A 13,507-nucleotide genomic window follows, 5' to 3' on the forward strand; every position below is an offset into this window, starting at 1 on the left:
ACCTGTATGTCGAGGCAGTCAGGCTGGGCGAGTCCCCTCCACCACCCATTGGCTCCAGAACCTTTGGTCAGGGCATCTCCAAAACTGCAACTCTTGTAGGGTGTTCCTGGTCTGCAGTGGTCAGTATCTACGAAAAGCAAGGAAGGAAGGAACAATGGTGAACCTGTGACAGAGTCATGGACAGCCAAGGCTCCTGTGGGGAGCATGTTAAAAGACCTCAGTAGACAAGCTGCTGTAGCTCAAATTGCCAAAATCATTTGTGCTGGTTCTGATAGAAAGGTGTCAAAATGCGCAGTACATTGCAATTTGTTGATTATGGAACTTTAAGCCAAGGACCAGTCAGGGTGCCCGTGCTGAGCCCTGTCCCTCACTAAAAGTGCCTACTGGGCATGTGAGTAACAGAACAGGACCTCAGAGCAATGGAAGAAGGTGACCTGGCCTGAATCACATTTCTTTTACATCATGGAGCGTTTGCATCACTTATCTGGAAAACACGTGGCACTAAGATGCACTATGGAAAGACGGCAAGGTCAGCTGGGAAACCATCCCAGACATGTGGATTCTGCCACATACCACCTACCAAGCACTGTTCCAGACTATGTAGCCCCTTTTATGCAAACAATATTCCCTGATGGCCGTGGCCTCTTTCAGCTCTGCCGCAAAGCATAAAGAATGATTCACAAATGGTTTGGGGAGCACATCAATGAGTTTGAGGTGTTGACTTGGCCTCTAAATGCCCAGATCTAATATCCTGGTGCCTATAGCACCCATAGCACACCTTCAGGGGTCTAGTGAAGTCCATGCCTTAATGGGTCGAATCAGTATTAGGCAGGTGGCCATAATGTTATGGCTGATGAGTATAATTGCCCCCTTACGTAACAACTTTTGATGCCACAGTTGGCAGCAAGACTATAAATCAAGCATTTGGTTGAGTTTTTTATGCTGCTGTGGAGAGATTTTGGCTCATGCTTCTTTGCAGAGTTGTATGGAAAAAACATGTTTTCCATCAAACGCTGCGATGAAACAGGTCACGTGTTACAAAAACAGCCACAGTGTGAGGAACAATATCCTCAGATATCCCAAAATAACAGAACTGATCACATCTTATCATTATTTACACCTGTCACACAATCATTTAATCATTCATCAGGGCAAAGTGCATGCTTCCTTCTGCAGGGTGATTGAGATTTCTGGGTGCAGTTCAATAAGCAGGAAATAGTTCCTGGTTGCTAATTTGCTCCATTAAGATAAAGAAGAGATTTACTTAAAATTGAGTGCTGCTGTAAATCACTTGCCAAACTGCCCGTGTATAAAAGTTTGAGCTTCCTGAATATCTTGAGAAAACGTTCCTGGTTGAAGGAAAGCTTTGTCTTCAGCCCGGTTAGGTGGAGCACAAAAACAGAAAAAGTTTCCACTTGTGATTCACTGCAATGACTAAGTGGCTGTGTCTTGCCAGGAATCCCCAGGAACAGTGCCTCAAGGGAGCGGTCTTACAAAAATATTCTGCTTGTAACTGGGAAAGCAAATACTATGGACAACTGCTTTAATACCATAACATTAGGTTATCTTAGAGATGTGAAGATGCAACAAACACACTCCCTTTTACCAAAGAAACCATTCATCAGGAGAAAAGATAAAGTGAAAACTAAAACTTTCCACCCACTGACAGTTTCAGGCACAGAACCGTTACTTGCAGAGACAAACAGTTCCCACAAACTGAGCCTCTGACTTTGGACATGAAACATTTGAAATATGAGGAAATGTCTTACATGTAAGGTCAGAAAGTGAAACAAATCTGTAATGATCACCAAAAAACGGGAAATCGTGTCTTGGCATAAACTTTTATTTTAGAAACTATTCCCACAACTCGCACAAATATACAAGTTCACAAATTATGTAATTTCTTTCATTGTAGGAAATGCTGATTTATATACCACCAAGTATAGAATTCCCTGCAAGCAATGAATTAAATAATTAAATACAAACACATATTTCTAGGCTTGTTAAATAGGTATATATGAGCACACAGCAGCAACTCGTAGGTTAAAAGTATAAAGTGAAGTTTCACACATATATCTTTTCATCAGTTTACAATGAATCCCGTGGAAAAAACAACAAACAATAGTTACATTCTACCACATATAAATACTATGGTATACAATGTAATCCATCACTAACTCTGCAACTGAGTCTTCCAGCATCCCTCAAACATCTCGAGCCACACCTGCAGGTAGTGCAGTGGTGTAAGCATTCCCCCCAACATTGCACATGCTTCCTATTACACATCAATAAACTATGAGTATGACTCAGAGAAATTCTCTTACCGTCAGCGTTAAAACACTGACACCAGCGATGCACAGTGCTCATACGGACAAACTGCTGTGCTAAATCTTTTAAACATCATGTCAAAACACAATAAAAGTTGTGTGGCGCTGAGATGCTTTTATCACCACATTTAAGCTTTATTACCTGATGAGAGCATCACAGGTTTAGACTCCTACAAACATGTTACAATGACTACAGGACTGGACACTAAGCAACCAGTGCTGCATTTAATCAGCATACCACAGCACAACTGTATTTACAACTGTACAAAAAATTCATATTTCAGCTAATGCTTCCACTCCTTTTTGTTTCCTGCATCATTCACCATGTGGCCAATTAACTTTCTACTGGCGTCCTTTGAGCCAATATAACCTCTTGTTTTAAAACCTAATTTTTCGCAGTACATGGTATTTAGCCAAGAAGTCTCGTTTTTAGTTAGCTGAGATGGAGTCTTACAGCTTAAAGTATCAGCCTCCAATTTAGGCGAAGTGGCCTTCAGTGTAACTTTTAAATCTCGATACAATTTAAATGAGAGAGTTATAGAAAAATTAAGGGAGGAATTAGCTACAGAGACCAAAACTATTTCAGTAAAATGCTGTAAACATAATGTTTAAATGCTGTACAGTGTAGGACTTTGAACTAGAGATCTATGAGAACTGACTCACTTTTGGGGCCAGTCCAAACAGGCCAAGTCCTTCTTAGTTGTGACCGGAAATAAATACAGTCATGATGACAACAGTATATGTGTGGCTGGAAATTATGGGCTAATGATTCACTGTCTTCGGAAAACTTCTGAGCAGTGTCTCTATTTCAGCATAAAGTTCATATTTGGTCATGTCTTCGGCTCTTTTGCTTTTAGATCTTGAGACTGTTTGACTTTGAGAAATTTAAACCGAACTTGAGAAAATATTTCAAAACACTTTAAAAGGGACCATCACCAACAATTATCACAATGGCAAAATACATATTTTAATTCCAGACATATAAAATAAGAAGTAGGCTATGTAGGATATAATTGATGAGTTTTGCAGTTATACGAGTTAGGTGCTGTCAAGGACATATATTATATTTTATACCAGGAAACCACTATTTAGGAGGCAGCATGTAAAGTAAGCTGTCGTTAATGAGTAAAAAACAATGCAGCTTATAACTTGCATAGGGTGAAATTAACCCGCTGTCATAGCTTGTTCAATAGCTTCTCACTGCTGTTAATCAATCAGTAGCTGCATATGTTTCATGAGCAAAAGGAGTAAAGGGGAAACCATAAAATACACTGATTTTCCTGGAGAAGAGGCTAAAAACCATCCTCAAGATCGGATTCGGGCAATCTTGGGTATGTGATATAGATATTAGTGAGGAAAAAGCACAGCGCCAAAGAACACTTCGTATTCTTTCTTGGTAATATATTCTGGATGTGATGACATCACACGTAGTTTGTCTTTTGCTTTCAGGAAAAAGAAGCCAGCTGTATAGAGGGATTTACTCCAGACATCTTCGCTGCAGCTCATTGTGTGGATTGATGAGAGGAGAGTCATATCATTATTGTATTCTTCTGAACTATGCAACACCTTGTTCATCAGTTTTTTATGGAAAGGACACACTGAACCACTATACGTGATCTGCAGGTAGACACTGTACAAGCCATCTCTGGGCACCACAAGATCCCCATTGGAGTAGCTGAAGCCCCCGTGACAGTAAGCATTTCCGATGTCATGTGCCCATTGAAGGTACGGCCCATTCGTGTTATTCCCTACAGGAGCTAAAGAAGAAAAAAAAGAAAAACTAAGGTTACTTATGCTTCTACTTGTCTATGATTTATAGCTAGCTTCAATCTTGAGTAAAAGTGAATGACTTCTTGCAGAGTCATGTGCAAATAATTTAGGCACAGAACCTTTTTTTATTTATCATAAAAAAAGGTTCTCCATACAAAGTGTGGTTAATGAAAAAAACTTAAATCAGCATAAGATCAAGACACACACACACACCTTTTTTAACTTTACCTGTTAGCATGGCAGCTGGATTATCCAAGTTTTGATGTCTTGAAGTTTCTAGTTTGTTGACTACAACACAGATTGAAAAGAGAGATTGTTTGAAATGTGGTAATGGCATTTCTGTTTTAACTTTATGCTAACACAGTATTAACCATTTACCTGACAGGTCGGGTGGCGTGGTTGGCTGTAAGGAAACAGACAAAGTCTTAGCATACTTTATTATAATGACACTTTAGAATGTAGATGCCCCAAAAATATGATATAACTCTATGCCAATCTACCCTACACTATTTTCACCAAAGTGTAATAGCAGAACACTGTTTATGTATATTAGAAACAATAACCACAGGAACACTCAAACTATAGGTGCCTGGTAAATGAGCTCAACATTTAGGGAATATTACATCAATTTCAACAGTTTTGCTTCCTGGTTAAATAATGGTTTGGGACTAAAAGATAGACACTCTCCAAATCTGATTTTATATATATATATATATACATATATATATATATATACATTACATTTTATATACATTATACAACTATATACCCTGTTTTACTGCAGGAAGCAGGTTTCAAAACATTGATATTCATTGACATGAATGTCTTTAAATTTTTTTGGATGCTTCACTGAATCTGTGGTTCAGATTTACTGAAGTATTATGACCTCATTTGTTTGAGGACCACACAGTTTTTAGTGTTGTGCCAAAAAGTGATCATCTGACAAAAAGTGATTTCCGATGTTTCTGTGTTCTATTTCAGCAATTATTTTTCTAAGTAATAAATATCTATAACATATATATAAATATCTTTACTTACCAAGAACTTTATTGGTAAAAAGACTGTAGTGAAAACAATCTAGGAAGGCTTTATGTAAGAGATGACCAAGTATCTTTGCCAGCATGTTTATGATGCTGCATTATTGTACCTGTAAACAATCTAGTCCTTTTCAGTCACATAAAATATTCTTTTAGAACTGTGATGTTATATTTGTTTCAAGTTCTGTTCGCCTCTTGGCCAGATCTCTCTTGAAATTACTTTTTTCCCCCATTTTAAATAAATAAAAGATATATAAAATCCTCTTTGCCAAAAACTGATTGTGGCTTCTACTTTGTGATAAGAATATTCTTTCTGGCTCAAAAGAACTTGATATAATTCACAAGAAATGCGTTTGACATGTTTTTGACAGAGTATATGCCAACAGGTCACTTATAACAGTTTAAATACCCGCAATCAGTTTTTTAGCAAATACCGGAAATCACTTTGTGGCACAGCACAGGTCACTGTGGTCATAAAATGAACTCGCCAGCCATATTTTCCTGAATCACAGATCCCTTATTTTGGAGTTCATCCCTCTAAGAAGCGGTTAATGCAGTGACCTGTGGCACCTCTTCCTAGGCAACGAAACTAACACAGATAATAGGATGGGTTCTTCCTCGGTGTCTTTTACATACGCCGTTTTTAAGGTTTTGTAAGCATTTTTAAGCAAGTACGTTTCTGTAAATAAGCACGCCAAACTACAGCTGCGACAGGCGCGGTAACAACATTTGCGCACGTGCGCTCTGTTTTGCTGGCCGTGTGCGTGCGTATCTAGCTAGCGCGCGTGCTTGGCTTCAGTGTGCCCGCGACTCACAACTGCGAATAATTTCGTAGAAATTTCGCCGCCAACGCGCTTTGGCTAATGCTGTAGCCAAGTTTATCAAAACATTGCATGAGGGAATAAACTTTGACCCAGCTGGCTTGGAAACATAAAGAGTAAAACATATCGTGAACGCATCAGCTGAGGATTTAAAGGCGTATGAGTTAGCTGCGTTTATAATAGCTTACATGGTTTAATATGTGCTAAACTATTTTCCTCTCTTTTTGGTTTTTTAAAGCAGTGTTAAAATAATATTTCAGCAGCGGCAGCTCTAAACGGAAAAACTTAAGAGTGTCTCGGGTATATGTTACCTGGCTGCCCGGCGGTGCATGCCTTTGACTTCCGAGTAAAACCGTGATTAGTAAAGGCAGGACTCCTGCAAGCACCAGAAGCAGCACCAGGGCTAAAAGCTTAGCCCTTCGCCTGTTTCGTGTCGCGTTCGGCGGCAGTAACTGAAGAGAGGTGTTCGGGCTTTGAAGCACTGCCTCCTCTCCTTCGAAGCCCCATCTGTCTTCCTCCATGCCTCTGCTTTACTATTCCCGGATTAGCCGCTGGCTCCCATCCTCCATCTCCATTTATTAGCGTGGTGTCGCCCACGTTGTTGCAAGTCTCGCTTTAAATGAGTTTCACCGAGTATCGAGTATCAAACATGAACTTCCTCTTATTTGGGGCTGGCTTTTCTCTGACACTGTGAAATACGTTGGCTAGTTTGGTTTTTAGTGGAACCAAAGCACGAATGCTAGGAGAGAGATTTATTATAATATAAAACCACGACCATAAAAACTCACCTCCTTTTGACCACGCTGTGAAGGACAGTCCCGTTAAATGACCATTGGCTAGACTGTGTTTTTCATCTGCTCGTGTGGGCACTGACAGTGTTTTCGAATGAACGTCAACACTCCTGGCTGTTATCTGCCACTGTGTCCAGATGTAATTTGCAGACTAGCAGTAATCACGTCCGTGTAGTCTAGACATAATAAATAAATAATTAGTGGTATACTGTAGTAGGGTTACACATTTTTCCAAAGAACTATAAGATGGTGTAGCTTGTGAGCGGATCTAAAAAGAACCAACATCTAATATAAAAAACACATGGTTATGTGTGATAAACGGGATGTCATGTGAATGTAAGAAAGATGGGGGGGGGGGGGATGCAAGGAATGCTTTGAAACAGTTTCTGCAAAAAAAAACAAAACAAACAAAAAAAAAAAACTTTACAGGTCTTCAGGTACCCAGTAAATCAAGCTGAACGATAACTACAGATGACAATAACTTTAACAATAACCAAGTTACACAAACTGCACTGTGCAGTCTTAAAAGACACTGCAAAGTCCTGCTTAACATTTGAACTGGAAACCTCCATCTATCCACCCATTCATTTTTTTCCACTTATGCAGGGCTGGTTCATGGGGGCAGCTGCCTCAGCAGAGAAGCCCAGACCCTCTTCTCCTTGGCCATCTCCTTCAGCTTGTGCAGGGGAACACCAAGGCATTCCCAGGCCAGCTGAGAGATATAATCTTTCCAGCGTGTCTTGAGTCTGCCCCAGGACCTGCTCCCATTGGGACATGCCAGTAACACCTCGCCCAGGAGGCATCCTTGTCAGATGCCCGAACCACCTCAACTGGCTCCTTTCAATGTGGAGGAGTTAAGGTTCTACCCTGAGCCCTTTCTGAATGGCTGAGCTCTCTACCCTATCTATAAGGGAGACACCAGCCACTCCTGGGAGAAAGATCATTGCTTGTATCTGCGATCTCATTCTTTCAGTCACTACCGAAAGCTTATGACCATAGTTGAGGCTAGGGACCATGGCCTAAGACTTGGTGCTGATTCCCATTCCCGCCACATCATCTGTGAAATGCGGAGATGAGATTCTGAAAGCACCCAAGTGACACACAGTCTGGTTACACTGCACCTCCTATCTTTCTCATTTATTTGTTGTTTGTAGTCATACTGGCATTTAATCTGTTCTCCATTATTCTTACATTCACATGACATTGCAATAAATTCCTCATAATGTTACCTAAAATAAACGCTGCTGCAGCATTAGTTACTTACATATACAGATAATTCAGAGTGCTATGAAAACAGAAACTGACACTATATCAGTCAACGAAGTGTTGTAGATTACTGATCTAAGTAAGTTGGCAATGTTAAGCAATTTTAAGCAGCCTGCACTTGAAAAAGACTTTGAAAAAGAATTTAAGAGAATATGTCAACTGGTTAGCAGCAGTCAGCCTGCAGTAATTAGGGCATTAGTTACCTAGAAACAATGTGTGAGTAAATAAAGTTCCTCTTCACTCATCTTTGTAATTGTGACTTCCCTTGATTGTTTCGGTGAACAGTAAATCTTTTGCATTCTTCGAAAGGAATGATTCTTTGCAATCACCTTCTACTTAACGAACAGGATTTTGCATCATCAGAGCCAATATGAAATTTCAGCTGTCCAGTAGAACTTGGAATATTTTCTTGGAATTTCCCACATACTTTGGTTTATGCAATGTAGCAGTTTAAATAACTGAAATTAACTGAACAGAAACTGTAGTGTAAGTAATAAAAAGAATGCAAACTGGGCACTGTGTACAAAGCTGAAAATTAAGCGCTTTGCATACTCAGACTTTTTTTAATCAAGGGAAAGAAATAATGTTACATTTTTTCAGAATGTCACAGGATACCTTTTGATAACAATTCCCTTTTATCATACATAAACTTTTGTGTTGCATACAGGATGTAAACTGAATGTTTTAATGTTTTTAATTTGCACAGTGGAAAATGAAAGGCTTAAAAAACCCCTGCATACAGTGTAAATTTTAAACGGCTAACATGTATTTCTGTACTTTTTAAATTAATTGAGACAAGTTTTTTTTTTAATGTCTCAGGAGGGGATTGTTAAAATGTGATAAAGACATGTGCAACAGACATAAACAACAGTTAAACCCATTTTTATTTGAGAGTTGGGCTCTGACTGTGAGGTATTATTTACACTGTTCTTTTTTTAAATTCTTTGTTATGAGTTGTGGGTGCATTTGAGTTCTGTAGCTGCATGTATGGCAAAGTCCACTGAGAATAAGAAATCAAAATACAAAAAGCCGCAGGTCGACCGCCACATCACGCTCTGGGAAGTGAAAGGTTGGGAGCTTGTTGAGTGACAGTGTCCACACAGTTCTACCTGTACAATAATAGTGCTACTATTCACATTCATCTGTACAATAATAATATTTACAGAGATCACATTAGGGAAAGAGCCAGTACCTGAGGAGTTGGTTTCATAATTAGCTTTACTCATTCACCATGGTAAAAAGAAGCACACCCACCCAATGGTAGCTTTATTCACACAGAAAACGTGGGGTCCTGTCTGGGATCAGGTGGGAATTGCATCAATATTACAGCAACTCACTGCTTGAGATGATGCAATTTGATTGTAAGTGAGAACAGGATGTGTGGGGTTTTTGTTTTTTTTAAACATCTGCAGGTTGGTTTCACTACACAACAGTATCAAAAAGACAATACTGTTTATGTTTATAAACTCTCTATCATCTGAGTCACAGTACTCACCCTCTCTAAGAATGAGAAGCACTTATTGAAATGATTTGTTCAACTTTTGCTGAGGAAGGCAGCAAAGAGCAGATTAGATTATAAGATTATGGCCTTTTACACAATCCGAGTATGTGTCATTGTCTCACCATACTGCCAGAAGAAAGCAGTCTGTAAATACCAGTTGCAGTTTCTTTAAACAAAACACTCCTCTTAGATGGTTTAGGTGAGCTGGCACACTTTAACAAAAGTGAGGAAGCTATAAACAAAAGATGAGGTCACTAAGACGCTTGTGCCAACAGACTTTGTTTCCTTCTACAACTCTCTCTCTCTCTCTCTCTCTCCAAAACACATCAACTGTACATGAAAACATATCAGCCAGTTCAAAGTACCATTTGACAGCACATAAGATAAAACACCATGAATAAACACAGCATACATGTGCAGCATTTCTCCCAACCAATAAATAAGAACAGAATACAAATTCATTAAATAACAATCATCGTCTCAGATTGAAATCACCATACCAAGTGATTCAGTTATAACTTAAACAGTCACAAATTTATTTAAAAAATATCTGAAATGTTAAGCTCCTGGAAGTCCTCTGACTGGTTCCAGGATCAATTGTTTCAGCCAACAGGTGCATACTTTCACCAGCCTCTCACCGGCCCCCCTTAATCTGCCCAGCAGTGCCCTCTGCAGGCAGGACTTAAACTGGTTTCTTTGGACCCCGTTTCACTGATCAGCCATTCCACCCGAAATCACACGAAAAAGTGGAAACTCTGTGTCTCTTTGCTTTGAACTCTCTATCAGGTTGCCAGGTGCTGTAAATGCTGCAGATGAGCAGTATAATGACAAACTGTAAAACATGAAGGAGCTTTGGATTTGGTGCTTTCCAGCAGCTTTGTGTCATCTGTAAATCTAGGTGACTGCTTTGGAGACAGATGGAGAGCTAAGCTTTGTAGCAGTTTCCCTGCGTGGTGAGTGCCAGCTGGCCATTGGGCGCTACTTCATTAGCCTCATCCTCCAGCAGGCCTGACACATCAGCGTTGGGGATGCTGTCGTGGTAGCTGCTGAAGCTGATGTTGTCCTCTTTCAGTTCGATGGTCCAGAAGGGGGCGTTAAGCTTACGGTTCTGGTACTCCCTGTAGGTGTACACGCCTCCGACAAAGCCCAGCAGCAGCAGCACCACCAGGATGATGACAGCCAGAACGATGATGTTGAACTGAGTCCAGGTGACCTCTGTCAGGGCTGCTGTGGTGTTGTCAGTGGGGCTGCTTAGACTGGTCAGCAGAGCCTGGGTGGTGGAGGTGGTGCTTAGTGTGGTACTGGTGTTGCTGCTTGATGTGAAGGCTGGGATCCCCCTTGCTCTGGGAGACATCAAAGTAGTGCTGGTGGTTATTGTGGTGGAGGAGGATGTGGGGGGCTTTGCTGTAGCTTCTGGTGTGGGAATAATTCGGGGAGCTGAGGAGAAAAAGCATTTCAAGTATTTAATCATTTCAGATTTTATTTTTAAATGTGTGAGACTACAGCAGACCTTTTCTTCCAAATTTCAACCCATTATTTTTATTCCTTGACTTAAGTAGCTTTGCATGGTTTGCAGTTCTATATAATGCTCGTTTGTAATCATCTTCAACCCAGTAGTGTGTTTTGGACTTACTCGGCTGGGTGCAGTTAAGTTTGCGGGTGTCCCCTACGAAGCCAGGAGCACAAAACTGGCACTGCGTCCCAGTAGTGCCGTTGATGCAGCGGAGGCAGTGGCCGGTGTCGGGGTGACAGAGCTGGGGCGGGCCCAGAGGGTCTGCATTTCCATTGCAGTCACATGGAACACAAATACCAGCTGATTTGTAGAAACCAGCACTGCACTCAACACAGTGTGGTTTGCTGTACTGGGGAAGGCACTGGTCACATACTGGAGAGCCACTTTGATCTGCACAGGAACAGAGGGAGGTGCACATCAGCTGCTGATCACTGCTATTGTTGACTTTCAAGTACACAAGCATGATCTGAGCTTTGTTTATTTCCAAGATTACTCATGTTAAATATGAGCATTTGCTGGATTACACTTACTGGAGGGACAAAAAGAATGTTAAACACATATATAAAAATCCACATCAAAACACATTCCTTAGTCTCAACTTTGATCACTATCTCATTAACATACATCCATGTCTTTTCTTCTGCTTTGCCAATTCAGGGCTGGAGTTTATCCCAGTTGTCACAGGGTGAGAAGCAGGTTGTGTTTTCTGAAGAACCCTCTGAACATGTATGATCTTGTGTTATATTATACAACCCTAAATGAAACGGCTATTGTCAGGCCACTAGGTGGCTCAAGCTGACAGTATATGGATGTGAGAGAACCACGTTGTGTCATATCTCCAGAGGAGGGTGTGATTTTCCCTGTTTGTCCTGTGCAACTCAGTGAAAACACAGAGTGGTTATGCCTCAGCCAGGCCCACTATGAAGTACTCTGAAAAGGCTCTACATTTTTTTGTTTTTTAATTCTGGGTTTTAAAAAACAGCAGTGAGTTGTTTAAAGCTCAGTAATAGCTTGTATTCAACCAGAATTTACATGAATACTGTTCATCTGCAACAACTGCAGGTCAAAAGTCAGCTTTCTCCTAGCCTCGAGCCACTGGTCACATGACATCTTCTAGCACGTCAAACAGAGACTGCAGTACTGCAGTGCACTCCCTTCAACAGTGTTGTGTCACCAAGAGGAAAGTTTTCACTGGACATGTGTCAGATATTTCCTTTAAATACCTCTGTAGACTGCAAAGCTTTGACAGTGTTAAGTAAACATAGTGGTAGCCTCGATGATTAATCAAACCAAATGATCAACGCCTTATTTGAACAAGTAAATCAAGTCTGAATTGGATAAAATTCTTATCTGCCAAATGATTAGAATGCTTATTTTGTAATAAGTATTCAGTTTTAGATTTTAATTACAAGTAATATTATTTTAAGCTAAGTATGTGTTACACTGCCCAAAGGGCAGAACAGCCTTTGCTTTTAAAGGGTTGATCTGTCTGCAGTAGGAGGATTTTTGTCATATGACTTAGAGGTGGGAATCATCTCCATGACACAAAACTATCACAATAATACATTCAAAAAAGTCAAACTTTTCCAGTATCTTTTTTAATTAATAAAAGTTATCTCATGTCAGTTATTTTTTTGGCTGCAAAATGAGATGAAGCATACAACACTGCCAGTAAAAACTGCCATAAATGTTGCCATACGACAAAAATCAGTCAAGTCTGCAATCAGTCTGAAATTGAACTTGAATCCCCTCGAGTTGTGCTTATTGACAGACTCATAAGGACTGATGGGAACATGTTGGCAATTTGTCTGCATTTATAAATTAGACAGCAAGTATTTGCAAACTTTCAACAATCTGCCAGATAGTTATTTCAGTCAGTCCAAGAGAATATGAGAACAACATAGGTAACGATCACTGAAGAATTCATAGTAAGACCAGTGGTCACTCTGAGGCATCTTAATGGGCGCCCTTAAAAACTAAGGAGCAGCTTTGCTCCTTCTGAGCCACTGCACGTCCACCGGAAGAACTCTGGTCTAAGTTATAATCAAACTAATTTAAGTCACAGAATTGTATCACAATACATTATGCTGCTAACAAAGCTTTGTCTCTTTGAGAGCATCTGCACAAGCTAATGTGTGCTAATGTAAAGCTAGCCAAGAACAGAGATTGATGCTCAAGCCCAGTGCATGCTGACCCCAGCCCTGAACTTCAACAGGTAATAAAAGTAGGGATGTGCAACCTTGCAGAATAGTAGTGTTTCTATTTCTATTTGTACACACAGTGAGGTGATCACTTTGGAGTCTTTTAGTGCTCATTTTCAACTTTTCTTTGTGTAGATGATGTAACTAACCAAGCCTGCAAAATTATTTTTACACACATGCATGCACACACACACACACAAAACGCAACATCAAGATGGTGGGGATTGGAGGATTGTGTTATTTACCTGGTAGAGGGGAGTTTTTAAACACATCATATAGC

The 13,507-nt window shown here is 40.2% G+C and overlaps 2 protein-coding genes across 2 annotated transcripts in view; both read right to left on the reverse strand.

Moving 5' to 3' along the window:
• Window positions 1-1,822: 1,822 nt before the first annotated feature.
• On the reverse strand, window positions 1,823-6,654 carry LOC116316366 (lymphotoxin-alpha-like). The gene is made up of 4 exons (XM_031734924.2): window positions 6,267-6,654; window positions 4,476-4,500; window positions 4,326-4,385; window positions 1,823-4,084 (listed from the first exon to the last, which is right to left on the reverse strand). Exons 1-4 carry the CDS (start codon window positions 6,474-6,476, stop codon window positions 3,675-3,677), a joined length of 705 nt encoding a protein of 234 aa, XP_031590784.1. The 5' UTR covers window positions 6,477-6,654; the 3' UTR covers window positions 1,823-3,674.
• Window positions 6,655-8,878: 2,224 nt separating this feature from the next.
• The window catches only part of si:ch211-158d24.2 (multiple epidermal growth factor-like domains protein 9), a 117,063-nt gene continuing 112,434 nt past the window's right edge, over window positions 8,879-13,507 (reverse strand). Inside the window, exons 5-6 of the mRNA XM_039621254.1 lie at window positions 11,147-11,416; window positions 8,879-10,950 (exon numbers count right to left, since the gene is read on the reverse strand). Of these exons, the coding sequence (XP_039477188.1) occupies window positions 10,439-10,950; window positions 11,147-11,416 (782 nt within the window). The 3' untranslated portion in view covers window positions 8,879-10,438. The remainder of the gene's footprint in view (window positions 10,951-11,146; window positions 11,417-13,507) is intronic.

The sequence above is a fragment of the Oreochromis aureus genome, linkage group 12, assembly GCF_013358895.1.
Source record: "Oreochromis aureus strain Israel breed Guangdong linkage group 12, ZZ_aureus, whole genome shotgun sequence".
NCBI classification, from domain to species: Eukaryota; Metazoa; Chordata; class Actinopteri; order Cichliformes; family Cichlidae; genus Oreochromis; species Oreochromis aureus.